Source organism: Mus pahari, chromosome 4 (assembly GCF_900095145.1).
Source record: "Mus pahari chromosome 4, PAHARI_EIJ_v1.1, whole genome shotgun sequence".
Lineage (NCBI taxonomy): Eukaryota > Metazoa > Chordata > Mammalia > Rodentia > Muridae > Mus > Mus pahari.
Window position 1 is genome coordinate 15,324,794 of NC_034593.1, and position 16,654 is coordinate 15,341,447.

General features: G+C 42.3%; 1 protein-coding gene across 6 annotated transcripts in view; it reads left to right on the forward strand.

Moving 5' to 3' along the window:
- Trim55 (tripartite motif containing 55) overlaps positions 1-16,654 on the forward strand; it is a 43,235-nt gene that overhangs the window by 11,718 nt on the left and 14,863 nt on the right. For 2 of the 6 annotated variants that reach the window (XM_021196411.2, XM_029537171.1), the window contains exons 5-9: positions 7,500-7,733; positions 7,991-8,013; positions 8,114-8,238; positions 9,335-9,558; positions 10,891-11,178. In XM_021196411.2, coding sequence (XP_021052070.1) covers positions 7,500-7,733; positions 7,991-8,013; positions 8,114-8,238; positions 9,335-9,558; positions 10,891-11,178 — 894 coding nt within the window. Of the gene's footprint in view, positions 1-7,499; positions 7,734-7,990; positions 8,014-8,113; positions 8,239-9,334; positions 9,559-10,890; positions 11,179-12,419; positions 12,879-16,654 lie in introns of those variants that run through there. The other 4 variants (XM_029537175.1, XM_029537172.1, XM_029537173.1 and 1 more) reach the window with 4 other exon arrangements.

A 16,654-nucleotide genomic window follows, 5' to 3' on the forward strand; every position in this document is an offset into this window, starting at 1 on the left:
ACTATTCTCGTTCAAACCATCATACTATGTATGCCTTTTAATTTTACATATACTATTGCATGGTAGTTTGTGTTTTGAATTTAGAATTCTGTTTTTAAGATCCACACATATTACTATAAGCGTGTCCAATGCCTTGTTTTCCTTTTCTGTGAAAGGGGGCAATCACACTTATTCTGTAGAGATTACAGGCTCAATGAAGATGCTCAAGGCACAGTATCTGGCATGAAGTGTGAGGTCTTATTACTATTCTATTATCAAAGCAAAGTCTATTAAAAGTCTAAGGCCATTTTCTAGAGGATGGCATCAGGGTTTCAGTTAGTTGTAATTATCCCATCTCAGATTTACACATCACCAAAATAAATTTCCTTTCTTCTCCACACTCATATTGCTAAAAATATCTTGGATACTTGGAGATTTACTTTCAGAAGAAATATTTTCTTTGGCGAAGAGCCGAAGAGATTCAGAAATGAACAATATAAACTGTTTTCTCTTATTTACCATGAAGATCAGTCAGTCACTGGCCATGAATCAGCAGTCCGCTGTGGGCTAGGTTGAGTCTGGTGTGTTATAAATAGCCTGTTACTTGTGTTGAGCGAGGCAATCTCTAGCCACCTCCTGGGAATCTCAATGGAGAGCCTGGCTTCCTGTCTGGGATAAAGACATCAAAAGATGTGTGGAAAGTCCTGTGGTCCACTGAAGTCTTGAGTGAGGGAAACAAGTTGATTCTGGCTGTGTTAGGAAGGGCAACAGGCGCCTTTCACAGAGGCCAGCCAGGGTCTCAGCAGGAAGCAGCTGTCTCTAGCTACACTTGGGAGCAAGCCAAGAAAGTACAGGATTCACGCTAAATCAGCAGAAGGTGTTTAGTTAGGGACAGTATAGAGAGGAGCCAAGGTCAGAATCATCACCCTTTCTTACTACTGGCAATGACTATCCAACATCTATAGATTTCTAAAGAAGGTATATTATCACTACTTCCAAGTCATTAAGATGTTGGTGGTCTTTAAAGTGCTCACTTTCATACCAGGCTTGGTGACACACACCTCTGATCCCAGCTACTCAGGAAAGTGTGTCAGGGGGATTAGAAGTTCTAGAGTAGCCTGTATAAAAATTAAAAATAAAAATAAAAACTGGCTGAGGATAAAGAACAAGTTTCTGGTACACAAAGTCACCTAGTCCAGTCCCCAGTGCTTTGAAGAAAAATAAAATCTATCCCTGTTCATGTGTTTATTTCAGTTGTTGGACTTCTTAAGAAAATAAGATAAAAAGCAAAACATCATTGGTATAGGGTCATGCATATTATGTAGATATATTGGTTTATATATGACCATTTTGAATATCTACATTCATGTCTTATAAGTACTTTCATGGGAGGAATAGTCAAGAGGAAAATGCTAAAGGGCCGGGACTTTCAATAGCAGGGCTGGGTTGGAAGGTTTTGTTTCTTGTTTGTGGCAGGTTATCAGCTGTAGCCCAGGTTGGCCTTGAACTCATGGTAATGTCTTTTCTCAGCCTTCTGAATACTGGGAATAGAGACAAGCCATCATGCCTGGCAATTCTCAATGCCTTACTTATGTATTTCTGTGTTTCCCACCATTGCTGAGTGAGTCTGATATTTTTCGTAGCTCGTAACAAGCAGTTGTGAATCAGCAGATGTGTGGATAAGCATGTGTCATGTGGAGATGTTGGGGTCTTTAACTGTGATTCCCATGCTCTGTTTCACAAGGTTTGAGATCAGGAAAGCACCCACCTTTCACGTGTATAACCCCCCACAGGGTAGTGGGAGCTGGAACAACTTATGTTATTTGTTCCTCAACTTCCCTGTGAAGGGCACATTCAAGGAGTTTAGCGGTATATTGTGTCACCACAAATCATCATGGACTGTGTACACTTGTCTGAAAGATAAGTTGACTTACTGGAGCCTGTTGTAAATGGTGTAAGAAGATTATCAGGGTCCTGCTTAGTCAAAATGGCAAAGCTGAGCAGCTCACTCCAGGAAGAAAACTGCAAATGAATGGGAAGTTGGCATCTGCTCTATTCTTGTGAGAACTCCAAATACTGGTAGCCAGGGAGAAAGAATGCTATTTGCAGAATGCAGTGAGCTAAACTTCTGCTCATCAAGCCACATGGCTTTCCTGAGTCTGTGTTCTCCTGTCCTTGGGCTTCACAGGGTCTATCTAGAATTTACCTGGTCTGGACAGGCCCAGAAAAGCCATGATGCCAATGATATAATCAGCAAGCATTGTTTAAATGCCGTATGTCGCATAACTATCCTCCTCACACTAAGGAATAATGCAATTCAACAGAGTGAGCACCAGTTGGGAGATCTCAAACACTGGCCAATACAGAATCATATTGATGAGCAAGAGAGCAGGCTGAGAGGGCGGGGCCCGAAGCTCAGCTTGTACCTAAAGTTTCAGTTTGTTCCTTTATTAGAAACATTCTACTCTGTGTTCATGGGACTTCTCAGTGTTATTAACTGGAGCCTTGCAAATTAATGCTTGGGCTTGCTATCTTCATTTCACTTAAGACGGTTCTTTGTCCAGTACAACTTGATGTCTGGTTTTTCTTTGGTGGGGATGGAATAGGACTTTTGAAGTGCTGTATCTCACTTGCAGCTGCATTTCTGCACAAGTGTGTCCAAATGGATGGTGGAGGAATGTGGTGGAGACATAAATGGGTAGTGGGATGGCAGTTGCTCAGTGACAAGTGGCCAGGCTCACGCTTTATCTTCAGGCTATTTTAGACACAGAGCTGGACTCCTTACATGGTGAAAGCAGCAATCATAATCACTTTAGAATTTCTCTGCCATGCCTATGGCACATGCCTAAACTGGGTCTCATGTTTATGTCTTCCTTCTGTTGGTGACACTCTAAAACTGGCTGGGAATGGAGAAAGGAATGTTGTAGCCTGAAGAACATCAAAAATATCTCCACATTTCTAAGTTACAGGGTCTTGGAGCTGTAGATTCAGAGAGACTGTATCAGTTACCCAATCTGACCTGTCACCCGTATACACAGCATCTTTTAAACAATTGTCGTGAGGTTAAGTGGTTCTCGTAACTTTGGTGTTTTGGGGAGTATACTGTTGATGGATTTCTCTCTCAGGAGCCTGAAAAGCACCTATGAAAATTATCAAACAGTGGGCAGCTTCCAGCTCGCTTCCACACTGATCATGTCCTGCAACCAATGTATGTGATCATAATTCACTAGCTAAGCACACACACACACACAGACACACACACACACACATACACACACACAGAGAGAGAGAGTACTTTCTCTCTCTCTCTCTCTCTCTCTCTCTCTCTCTCTCTCTCTCTCACACACACACACACACACACACACACACATGTGCATGCACACACACAGCATAGAAACCAGAGACATTAAAAAGATGAAAATGAAAGCTATATGAAAAAGTAAACTTAAAGTTCATGAACTATGTATCTTACTTAAATTACTCTCTAGGGGAGGAAGAATGGGAAATTGGTCCTATTCTGAGTTAAAGTTCTATAATAAAGAACTATGGTAAAAAGTAAGGGGGAGTCTGGAAGAGAATAAGGTTTTGTGGAGAAGAGGAAAATATGGTTGTGCTCAGGCTTTTTTCAGGCAATAACCATCCTTCAAAGTTTCCTATCTACAGACACATAGATACAAAAAAAATCTGCATTTTCCCATGAAGGCCACATTTTTCCCATTCTATTTTCCGTGTTACTGCACAGTGACCACTGAGATGGTGCAGGTTACCACACGGTGACCACTGAGAGGGGTGCAGGTTACCACACGGTGACCACTGAGATAGTGCAGGTTACCACACGGTGACCACTGAGANACACGGTGACCACTGAGAGGGGTGCAGGTTACCACACGGTGACCACTGAGATAGTGCAGGTTACCACACGGTGACCACTGAGAGGGGTGCAGGTTCATATTTACAGAGACACAGGAAGGATTTGATTCAGAATGATTGGCTATTTTAATAAGTAGTACATGCCTCTTTCTTTTTTCTTTTTCTTCCATTTTTTTTTAGATTTATTTATTTATTTATTTATTTATTTATTTATTATATATGAGTACACTGTAGCTGTCTTCAGACACTCCAGAAGAGGGAGTCAGATTTCATTACAGATGGTTGTGAGCCACCATATGGTTGCTGGGATTTGAACTCAGGACCTTCAGAAGAGCAGTCGGTACTCTTAACCGCTGAGCCATCTCTCCAGCCTCCTTTCTTCCAATTTTTATTAGTTATTTACTTCATTTACATTTCAAATGCTATCCCCAAAGTCCCCTATACCCTCCCCCCACCCCTGTTCCCCTACCCACCCACTCCCACTTCTTGGCCCTGGCCTTCCCCTGTGCTGGGTCATATAAAGTTTGCAAGACCAAGGGGCCTTTCTTCCCAATGATAGCCAACTAGGCCATCTTCTGCTACATATGCAGCTAGAGACACGACATGCCTGTTTCTTAATTGACTTAAGAAAATTGATAGTCAGGGTGTTTGTTGCTTGTTGATAGAATTCTTATGGTCCTGTCCCCAAGATCGAGGGGCACCAAGTCAGTCACAGAGGGAACAAAATGAATAAGTGAGACTTGCCATTCTAAAGCATTTCCTGTGTGCACCACGTTGGGTTGCTTAAAAATCATATTTTATCAAAGCTTCTGAGTTCCAATTAGAGTTCCAGGGATGAAGGCTGAATTTTCACGCTCCAGGGGAAGGTTTTGTTTTTATATTTTGTCACAGTCTGCAGAGAATTTGTTAAAGGCCAAATAGGCAAGAGGAGAATATGCCCCTTTTCTTTAGATATTAGATATAGTCAATCTAATAAATGACCTTTGTTCAGTTCACAAACATTTTATGTAAGTTTAAAGCTTTTCACTATTTGGGCTGAACTTGGTGGTGCACGCTTTTAAACATAGCATTCCAGAGGCAGATGGATCTCTGTGAGTTTGAAGCTAGCCTGGTCTAAATAATGAGTCCCAAAAAGCCAGGACTACATAAAGAAACCTTGTCTCAAACAACAACAACAACAACAACAATAATAACAACAACAAGCCAAAAACCAAAAACCAAAAACCAACCAATTTTTTTTGACAATTTCATGGATATAATATACTTTGATCATATCTTCCTCCCAATATCGCTCCATGAATATTTTCTTCTTCCTAAAGCTTTCTCCTACTTTCTGTTTTTATATTATTGTATTCACTTAGGTTGTTTGCATGAACCCATGTGTGGGGCTATTTACTGCGGCATGGACAACTTAGCAGTGGTAATAATTCTGAAAAGAATCTACCCTCTTTCCCAGCAGCCATTAACTGCCAATAGCTCCTATGTAGCAGAATTTCCCCCTAATTAATTTAAATATCAATATAAGAAGCCTATGATTGGACAGGGGATAGGAAGGTAGAGCTAAGAGTTTCAGAGACAGGGGCAGGAAGAGAGGAGAAGGGGGAGGAGATGAGAGAAGATGGATGGAGAAGAGGATGAACCGTATCCATGTGGCTTTATATAGCCACAGCTAGCTACGAATATCATAAAAGGATAGAATAATTAGGATAACTTGTCTAATCTTTGTGGGAAGCTTGTATCATTATCAACTGGCTTTATATTTATTGTGTGGGCATCTTGTGACTTGAGAATTTATTGATATATAAAACTGATAATTATAAGTTCCTAGAGTTTTGATTTATTGGGTTACAGGGATTTGTGACAGCTAGTTTCAGGAGGTAGATGACTAGAAAGGTATAAGCGCCTCTGAGTCAGGCAAACTGGAAATGGGAAGACCACTGCCTGGGGCTAGCCATAGAGGCAGCGAGACCACCGGGGCAGAGAGTAGCCAGCACTAGTATGGGATGGTGCCATTTTTTAATATTTCCCACAACACTCCTAAGCCAGGGTAAAGACTCAGAAGCCCTCTTCCCCATGAGCATTGTTAGCAGTTCGATCTCGTGCAGGTCTTGACAAGTAACTATGCTTCTATGAGTTCAGGAGTGCCACAGCCATGTCGTGTCTACAAGACATCATTTTATAGCATTCCTCCAGTCTCTGACTCTTATATTCTGTTCCCCCACCCCCGCTCCTATCCCCCACTTCTATGATGTTCTTTGGCTTTGAGTAAGGGAATGACATAAATGTACTATTTAAGGCCAGACAATCAACCCCTATATTCTCAACACTTTGACCAGTTATAAAGTGTCTACATTAACCATGCCCACTACCATGGGAGGAACTAGACACACTCTTACTGAAGTTTAGGAACCTCATGACTGGTACTATAATCCTGGTCATGTGTGGGGAGGTCATACACCCTAGGTGGAAACATACTATTCTATTATTTGTTCACAGAATAGGAATGTTCTCAAACTGCCATCTAATATGTATGTTTATACTTATAGATTAGATTGTACTGGGCTGCCACACATTGTAAATGTTAGAGTCAGACCTGAAGAAGGATGGGGGGGGGCTTTCTTTCAACATTTCCCTCTCTTTAGCAGATGTAGATGTGTGTCATAGGTGGTGACTATATGCCTCATGAATCTATGTTACATCACAATTAACCGTCCAGCTCTCCCATTCATCTGCCTTTGGTTTTTCCACCTCTAGGAGGATCAGTGTGTGTATGTGTGTGTGTGTGTGTGTGCCAGTGTCTCAAGATCTGACTGTTCCTGCGTCCAGGGCCTCAGGGCTGCATGTAGGTTGAGATACATGGTTATCTCACTTCACTCTCCTGCCATGGCAACCCAAGTAATTTCTGTCTGACACCTGTGATCTCACTGGGACCTTTATCTCATGCTTTCAGCTTAGTAAACCCTGTTCCCTTTGTTCCCAGACCATGCTTTCTACTTATGTCTTGAGTGTATATATGTGTGTGTATAGAAATATAAATAGATATATAAATAGACATAAATATAGTCATTCTTAGAAATAGGCTCTGGGTCTGTCTAAAATTGCAAGTATGCTCCACAAATGCACAAAAAAAGCCTTTGTACCCTGGCTTTCACCCTTTTATTTTATGTGTTTGAGTGCTTTGCCCAACCCCACAGAAATTAGGAGAGGACATTGGATGCCCTGGAGCTGGGGCTACAGATGGTTGTGAGCCACAATGTAGGTGACAGGAATTGAACTCAGGTCTTTTGTAAGCATAATCAGCACCCTTAACTAACAAGCCATCTCTCTAGCCCTTCCCTAGTTGTTTAGTGGTATGTGGGTTGGTTTGGTTTTTGTTTGCTTGTTTGAAGTTGGTTTGGGGGGTTTGGTTTGTTTTCCTTATTCTATTTCCACTGGTAGATATGTGTCACAGGTGGTGACTATTAGGAATTTCAGAAAGTTAAACAACGATATTCTGCTTTCAAAGCTTTACCACAGTGTTTACACCTACAGAGACAGCCGAAGCAGAAAGAAAAGTGGATGCCTTCTACAGATAAATGCCCTTGTCTCCTAAAATGTCCAGCTGATTTTCCTCACAGCCCATGTGTAACCTTGGTTACCCCAACTAACAGGAGTGCTGCAGAAAGCAGAAACAGGACCTGTGTGAGAAGTTTGACCACCTATACGGCATCCTGGAGGAGAGGAAGACTGAAATGACCCAAGCCATCACCCGAACACAGGAGGAGAAACTGGAGCATGTCCGAACTCTTATCAGAAAGTATTCCGATCACCTGGAGAATGTATCCAAGTTGGTGGAGTCGGGAATCCAGTTCATGGATGAGCCCGAAATGGCAGTGTTTCTGCAGGTAATGCTTTTTGGCAGCAGAGACACAAACCCAAAGGGTGGGTGCTGAGAATTAACCGTGATCACATTTTCACTCTTTTGCTTATATCTCATTTAAAAATCTATTTCATTAACTAAAATCTTCATACATTTGATATTAAGTAGAGAGGGTGGCATTTAGGACCCGAACTAGGAGATTTAGACTCACAAGTGGAGGAATTAAGTCTCGCCAACTTCAGGCAAAGAATTCAAGTAAATTCCTCTCTGTTGCTTTCACAGAATGCCAAGACCCTGCTGCAAAAGTGAGTAAGTTCTTTTTGACTGGACGGCATACTTTTTGTATTTATCCAAGGTCACCAGACTTTAAACAGTAACAGAAAATAACAAGCGTCTTTACTACAGGATCGTGGAGGCATCGAAGGCATTTCAGATGGAGAAAATAGAACAAGGTCATGAGATCATGAGCAACTTCACAGTCAATCTCAATAGAGAAGAAAAAATTATCCGTGAAATTGACTTTTCTAGAGGTGTGTTACTTCTTTGACTATCTGTTTCGAAGTGCACATGTGCAAAAGCTGCCGGGTAAGCAGAAAGGGGGAATGTGCAAAACCCTCCAGAATGGACGCGCTGACCTCCACAGGATCACAAACCAATGTGACCCTCAGTCTTACTACAGGATCACATGCCATCGACTGTTTATTTTTATAGTATTTAATGTCATTCATGATCAAGAGTTTGACTCTGGGTAATGAAATCATTAACAATTGATAAATGATGATAACTTAACTTCAAACCCACCATGTAGTATGAATCATAGTGGTGTAAAGGAAAAAGATTAAATGCCAGTCGAAAAGAAAACACAGAAGACAGCTGAGCTAGGTATGATAGTCCCTCAACTTGAGAATGAGGTAGTAACAAGTCACAGAGTTGGTCGTAGTGTGGAATTAGGATAGGGTCCAAGAGCTATAATTGTGTCTTTCACTTTTGGCTCAGATTTCCCATTCTTAGAAATATCCTGATGAAATGCCTGAGGGAAGACAGTAAAGCTGGATCTAACACCAATTGCCGCTGCCTTGAGTCATAGCAGTGTCAAAGAGAAATGCAAACAGTATTGGGCTAGACCTCCAGCTATGCCATGAAATTACACCAGCCCCGCAGACACAAGTTTACAGTCAAATCTTCATAATAGATTATTATGATTTATAATGATTTGTGCTTAATTATATTTATTATAGTGAAAATTGAATGCATTCACTGAATTAAAAGAAGCCCTTGTTTCCTGATAGGGAAGAGGGTGCATTTCTATTTAATCAGATAGACATAAGTAAGTAAAAACCTCCTCTCTCCAGGAGCTTACAGAAATGCTGGCTACGACAGAAATGTGATCTGTGAGTGAGGTTGTATGCGGGACAGGGCATACAGCTTCATAGTGGGGATAAAAGCAAAGCAATGGTTCTTTCATATTTGCCCTACCAAGGTGCATGTGAGGACCACCAGATTTCAGCATGGTAGACCTGGTCCATTGTTAAGTGTCCCTAGGCTTGTAGGTGCTAGTTATTAACTGTTTCTATGGCTACCACGGTTGTAGTTGATAAAAAGTTTTAAAATATCTTCTCTCTCTAGAAGAAGAAGATGAGGAAGATGCAGGAGAAATAGATGAAGAAGGAGAAGGAGAGGATGCAGTAGGAGTAGAAGAGGCAGAAAATGTTCAAATAGCATCTTCAGGGGAAGAGGAGACTCCAGAGAGAGCTGCAGAGCCCTCTCAGCTGGCTGCCGAGCTCCAGGCCGCCCCAGAGCCACTCCCTGCTTCCTCCATGCCACCTGCTGCAGATGTCCTGGTGACACAGGTAACCATTCACTAGTTCCTTCCTGCTAAAGTACCTTGCTGCCAAGTACTCTAAACAACTCATTCTGCTCTAAGAAAAAGATAAGTGTGTGACCTACTTGCTGGTGGCAGACAGGAAGAGATAAGGACAGTCACAGTGCCGGGGAGAGATGCCCTCTGGATGGCCCAGAAGGATCCTCACCATTACTGTGGTTAGCAAGATTTAATCAAATGCCACTTTTCTCCCAACAACACTTTCAATCTGAGGCAAGCTCTGTCAAGAGAGAGGGGTGGGGAAGGGAGAGGGAGAGAGAGAGAGGGAGAGAAAGAGAGGGAGAGAAAGAGAGAGCAATAAGAGTTGCTCATGAGAATAGAGAGTACCTTTGGTTCCTGGGTATAGTGTAGAAATTATACTAGGTGAGAAATGAAAGTGATTCTACTTCAGAACCTTGACTCTCATGCACATAACAGAGGAAGTAACTAGAGAAAGCACAGTGGTTAGAGTAGCTTATCCTGAAATGCACCTTTGCCTTCCCCTCGGAGGGCAAGCAGAGGAAGCTTGTTTTTCCATCTGTTTGTCACTTGAAGAAAGTGTAGCCCAAAGTCTTTGAAGAGATACCTGATCGGCTTACTCAAGGCTTCTAGAAGGCCACTGTCCAGTCTGGGGTTTTATGTGGACTTCCAGAACACTTCAGTGCCCAGAATCCCAGTCATTGCATGTGCTGGGAACAACAGGCTCATCAAAAATTCTGGTTCTGCTTCTGTGGGCTGAGATTATTGACAGAGAAAAAAAAAAATCCAGAGAACTTAGACATGGAATTCTATTTGGGACTCTGTCTCCATAGGAATCCAGGATATAACAATTTTTATTTCCCAGAATCTTGAACTTCTGAGTATCCCAGGTGCAGTGACATTGAAAGTAGGGACAACATTAATGAGACTTGGGTTTGATCAATTAGGTCAGTGTTGGTTTTTAAAAATCAGGTTTTGGGACCTATTTATAAGGCCAGAGTTAATTCTGGTTCATAACTTGCCATACATGGTATTGTGTATGCAACATTTCACTCAAGGCTTGTGTTTTGCTCCATCTGGGCTACCATCTAGTGGAAGGCGAGAACAGAAACATGTAGATGCCAGTCAGAGGCACAGCCCGGTAATGAGCATTTTGTCCCAGCACCCCAAAAGAGCTCAGGGTGTTCAAACCCAACGGAAATGACACCAACTGCTCTTTCCTCTTTTTCTTTTCTTTTCTTTCTTTCTTTCTTTCTTTCTTTCTTTCTTTCTTTCTTTCTTTCTTTCTTTCTTTCTTTTTTTCTTTTTTTTTTAATTTTCCAACCCATTTCTTCTGATTAAGGGGGAGGTGGTGCCCCTTGGCTCTCAGCCGACCACACAGTCTGAAACTTCAGGCCCTTCAGCAGCGGAAACTGCGGATCCCTTGTTTTACCCGAGTTGGTATAAAGGCCAAAGCCGGAAAACCAGCTCCAGCCCACCTTGCACTCGTGGGAGTGAAGGTCTGGGTCACATAGGGCCTCTGGTCCCTGAGGAGTCCAGTGTGCAGTCCGCAGAAGTGGCAGAAGCCGCAGCCAATGAGCAGGCAGCACTGAGTGGTAAGGAGTCTAGTTCAACAGCAGCTACCTCTCAGGTTAGTGTTGACGCTCTGTGTCTGTAATGCTTTACCGCACTTGCTGCAGCCCTGCTGGAGTAGGCATATGCAGAGAGCAGAGGGTCGCCACTGCCCTGGGAAAATGCAGCACTAGCTCATTCTCCATTGCTGGCTTGCACTTAAGCATTCTACTCAAGAATAAACAAAGAACCAAATAACGGGGATTCCCTTTGTCCATGGTGACCCCATCCACGGCTTTCCAGGAGATGAGGTGCAAACAAGGCTAGACGCAGGCGTGCCGTGCAAAGCTGTTTTATTTGCAATGAGTGACTGGCTGGTGTTGCTGGTTCTTTGTGATGTTTCCTTGCCCTCCCTCAGCCTTTAAGATCTCCCCTTGGGTTTCTGAAGACTGATCACCTGCTTTGGAGTCATTCCTAGCAATCACCAAGAAACGTATTTGAATTAGTTTAAATTTGCTCTGTAAAATAATCTTGGATTTGTGTCTTCCAGAAATGCACTTGCAATGGTTAGATAGTTTTGGCTTAACTAAACTAGTGCTTCTTAACCTTGTGTTCCTCCAGGCAGGGAAACACAGGCTTTCCTGAATTTTTATAGAAACATTGATGAAAAAAATATTTGATGATATGACCCGATAAACTTTTACTTTTATAATGAAAATTTAAAGTTCAAGCCTTCCTTCTAATGCTTCCTTAGATGTTTGTGTGTCTCTAAGAGCTGATAGAGCCCATTTTCAGTTTCTTCCTGAGGAAGAATGTTAGTCAGGCAGACTCCTAAAAGTGTGTGTGAGGAGTGAGAGTTGCTGGACAAGCTGTCTTTCAACTTGTGCCGGTCTGTACATCTCCACCATCAGGTGTCAACGAACAGTGAATAGCATGACTATCTTGTACCTGTCCAAGTGGACCCAGTCTCTCCAGGTGTCAGAGGGACATCAGTTTGGAGAGTTGAGTGCCATGCTTTTGTATCCGACTGCTGTTCACAAAATAAATGACAAAAATAAACTTTGTAAAGTAACCTTTCCAGGGCTAGTTGAAGGTTAAAAACAAGAAACAAAATAGATGAGATAGACTGATTATTTCTAGACCCTTTAGGGAGATTTCTGTATTTGATGAGGAAGTTATTTTCTTTAACACTTGTACAATATCTCCACAAGTAACACATAGTAGGTCTCCCATCCAATGCAAAAAGTTTGTATAAATGATCTGTCTAAAATAAATTATTTGTGATGATGTCAGTGAAGATTTCTTCTTGTTTTCTCACAGGAGTTAGCAATCTGCCTAGCACTTTTGGCTTTTCTTATTCTCTACTACATCTGGAGTCAGATTCAGTGCTTGATTTTTGCTTTAATGGGTAGGAAATATTTTATTTTCCATTTACTAACATCTTATGCATTTTCTTTCATAGTGTTCCTCCTCTGTAGGCTCAGAGATGCACTCCTCAGAAGCCTTGATGTTCAGCCATCTAAAACTGTCTTCCTCAAGGCTCCAAGTTCCCTCCCTACAGTATAGGGGCCCGTGCACTATCTCAGAAAGACTCCCTCCATTATCCTTGCATGGAGAAGCTGACTCCATGGACAATTATTCAGTATTCCAGTAGGGATGAGCCCTCCTGGTGGCCATTAGAGGGGTCCAGCTCAGCAGAGGGAGAAGCAGCACAGAACCCATTCCGGAGCATGTAGGTCTAATGTAGACTTAGGAGCAGCATCCTCCCGTCTTCCCGGAGATGTTCAGGAGGTGCCCTGTCACGAATGCTGTTCAGGTCAGACTCTGCACTAGCCTAGGGCTAAGCGATTTCTCAGTTCTCTTAGAACCTTTATTCTCTTCAGGGTCTTTCCTTGGAGAGGAGGTCTCTGAGACAAAGATACTGAGAGTGTAGCAGTCATTAGGTACACGGAGTGAAGAGACAAGCATTAATATGCACATAAAAACCATAAGAATCTAAATCAAAGAAAAGCCATTATTTCATTCAACAGTCCCTTCCTTATGTTTCAAGTTACACTTCTCATAGTCAAGCTATGAGGTTTGCTTAAGGAGTGGCATATTACACTTTGATTTTAATCCTTTGAAAGTTACCCATTTAGTTAGCAGTATTTGAAGAGCTCAAGTACATTCACTTTTGAGTGAAGGACTCTACTGGCCTAAGCCCTTGCTCCGTGAGCCCTTAGCCACATCCAGGATCCTTGGAGCTAAAAGGCACCAGCTATTTTGGGTTCCCTAACCTGTCATGAATGGCCTCTCTTCTGTCTCATTAGCCATCTGCTCTGCAGTGGCTGTAGGATCTCTGTGTGTACCAGCTGGATCTGTAACTGTGTGAGCAAAACCTCCACCCACCTCATGTCCAACAGTCAGCTGTGAACTTGTATACACTCAAATGTCCTGGGCATGCAGATCATCTCTTCAGTGGCCTGACTCCTGGTCTTCACATTATCTGTGGTAAAATGGGATCATAGCCAGTGGTCTTGGGCACAAAAACAGGGAGAGAAAGCTACATGGTTACTGGAAGCAGGAGGTAACTGTGGATCTGAATAATTGTCTAAAGGGTTCCAGCTACATTCCAAGAATGTTGGCTTGGAACCCTGTCACCATGTATCCTTATAAAATCCTCTGAGGCTGTAAGGGGAGTGTCATGCTTCATGGCTGTATGCATTCATCTGCCTGTGTGGCGAGATGGGAGTGAGGCAGGAGGGGTAGGGTTGGATGCAGTGGTTTGATGTTTGTTGTTACAAAGCCATCTTGATTGTGTAGTTTTGTGTTTGAGAAAAGGCATTTTTATGTAGCAAAGCTAACCTGATCATAATGGGAACCACTCTTGAACCCAGGAAATCAGACATAACCAGGGTCGTAAAGACCTCACAGTGGTACCAAAGTCTGGTGCAACTTCAATACAGAGAACCACCAGATAACTCTTTGCCCAGTATACATTTAGCTTGCAATGTCACTCTGCACTCCTGGTCTTCCCTTAAACATCTTGGATGTGATACCAGAGCTGTCCCAACTCGCTGATGGTTGTTATGAATAGTCCCAGGACAGGAGGTGTACTGCCTCAGAAGCCCAAGCATCACAATAAATTGCTCACCTTCAAGTTCATCTCATCCCCGATGGCTGAGCTCCGAACCCTTTAAGGTGGTTTATTCCCAGGCATTTTCTACAGATTCCTTATAAATCCCACCCTTGACTCCAGAACACAAGCAGATCTCTCTTACATAATCTGGTCATGGAAAAAAACAGAAATCAACTCCCTCTACACTGGGGGAGGGGTGTGAATGTGCTACTTTTTAATAGATCAAAGGTGGATTGTTACCATTCTTGTCCTCATTTTCTATGAAAATTATTGTTTTCAATTTTTGGATTTATCCCACTTGTCAACTCATATTTTTTTTAAAAGCTTTATTTATTTATTATATGTAATTACTCTGTAGCTGTCTTCAGACACTCCAGAAGAGGGCATCAGATCTTGTTACAGATGGTTAAGGATGGTTATGAGCCACCATATGGCTGCTGGGATTTGAACTCAGGACCTTTAGAAGAGCAGTCGGGTGCTCTTACCCACTGAGCCATCTCACCAGCCCAACTCATATTTTAAAAGGTGCTAGTTCTTGCCCTTTGCAGGAAGACCTTTGAACCTTCTCACCTTATTTCTGCTAGAAAACTATGCAGAGACCCCAGGTTTGGGCAGACTGTTGAGGGAGACGTGTCCTGTGTGCACTGCCTGTCTGGTTCACGTTTACTATATGTTTAGCTGAAGCAAAGAGAGTTTGGTAGAAATAACATTTGATGCTCTTCATATATTTATTTGAAATTTGATTTTGGGGGGGGGATTTTATGAGGAGTTTTTAGAGTGTCATGCAATGTGTTTTGATCATATTCTGCTCTCTGGCAGCTATGTTAGAAAGTGAGGTTGCTAGTGCTGAGACATTTGGAGTCCACTTCCGGATGTTTTCATTCAGAGTCAATGATAATCACACAAGATGCCCAGCAAACAAACAATTGCATTTCTCAAATTGCATTTTCTGTTGCTAAATTCTCGCCGGAACTGCATGCTTCCATGCTGATTTGCAGTTATCTCCCTGGGTACTTATTTATAGCTCAGTGACTGCATGGGTGATTTTCCCGCTTGTGAAGGTGTAACTCCATGCAACCTGTGATGTCTGCCCCGATGTCCATGTGAGGGTTGCTAAAATCCCGCGTTTCAGTACGACAAAGGCAAGTTGTACACGTTAGAGGCAGTCTGATGTGAGATGGGTGAAAATGTGTATTTTTTTAAAACCAGCCTTCTCCACCCAGTGCTACTAAAAATAAAGAAATAAAATAATAAGATCGTTTTTATACAAATAACCTTTGAGGTTAACCTTACATTCACTATGGTTTCAAGCATGAAAATATCCCTCTACCTGCAACCGGAGATTGAGAGGTAAGAAATTCAGGAGATAAGAGGGCCAGGAAGGTTCTATATCTGAGATTAATTTCACAATTTATTCATTGCATTAAAAAAAATAAATAAAGCTAACAGAGATAGGAGACAGAGAACATGATTTCCCTCGAGTGTGACTATATGTCCTGTGTTCTTTGAAATGATCTATTTAATTTTCCAAAACAAACTAAAGTGAACAAAAATTTAGCTATGTTCCCTAAATTTAATTGACATATTCAGGGTATCAGATCATTTTCAAGCAGAGTCCCCACTGTGAGAAGCACTGTGTTTCAGGACTCGCAAGCTCACACTCACTGTTCTGTGGATGCCTTGTGCTGGAATTCTCACTGCGAGGAAGAAAAGGAAAGCTGACTGTGCTCAGGAATGGCCTCCATTTACTGGGTCACATTGTCAGAACTTAATAATTGCAAGAAATCGGGGGAGGATGTGGTAGTGGGATGCAGTCACTTTTATAGAGGGGAAGGTTGTAAGAGGGAATATAGTTTTTCTTAGCAAATAAGTTTTGATGAGCTCATTCTATTAACATTGATTTTGCATCTGTGTCTTACAACACTGGAACTTTATTTATTTTTGCACTTTTATTCCTCTGCTGAGAAAGTGACATTCTAATAATGACCAATTTAGCCATTTTACTGAAAGGTCAAATACACAAACCAACTCTGAAATTACAGGCTCTGTTTCTCAGGAGTAAATAGTAACTGTCACTTTAACAGGGAGATAAAATTGATGTATCAATTATAAGAAGCCAAATACTATGTAAACTTTTTGCAGTCTTGTCATGAATTCATTTCTCCAAGTTTTGTGAGTGAACACTGGATTAGGAGCTCTGGGGAAGCTGGGCGCTGGGGATGACTCTGTAGAAGAGCTGGGCACTGGGAATGACTCTGTAGAAGAGCTGGGCAGTGGGGATGACTCTCTGGGGGAGCTGGGCACNAGGGATGACTCTCTGGGGGAGCTGGACACTGGGGATGACTCTGTAGAAGAGCTGGGCACTGGGGATGACTCTCTGGGGGAGCTGGACACTGGGGATGACTCTCTGGGGGAGCTGGACACTGGGGATGACTCT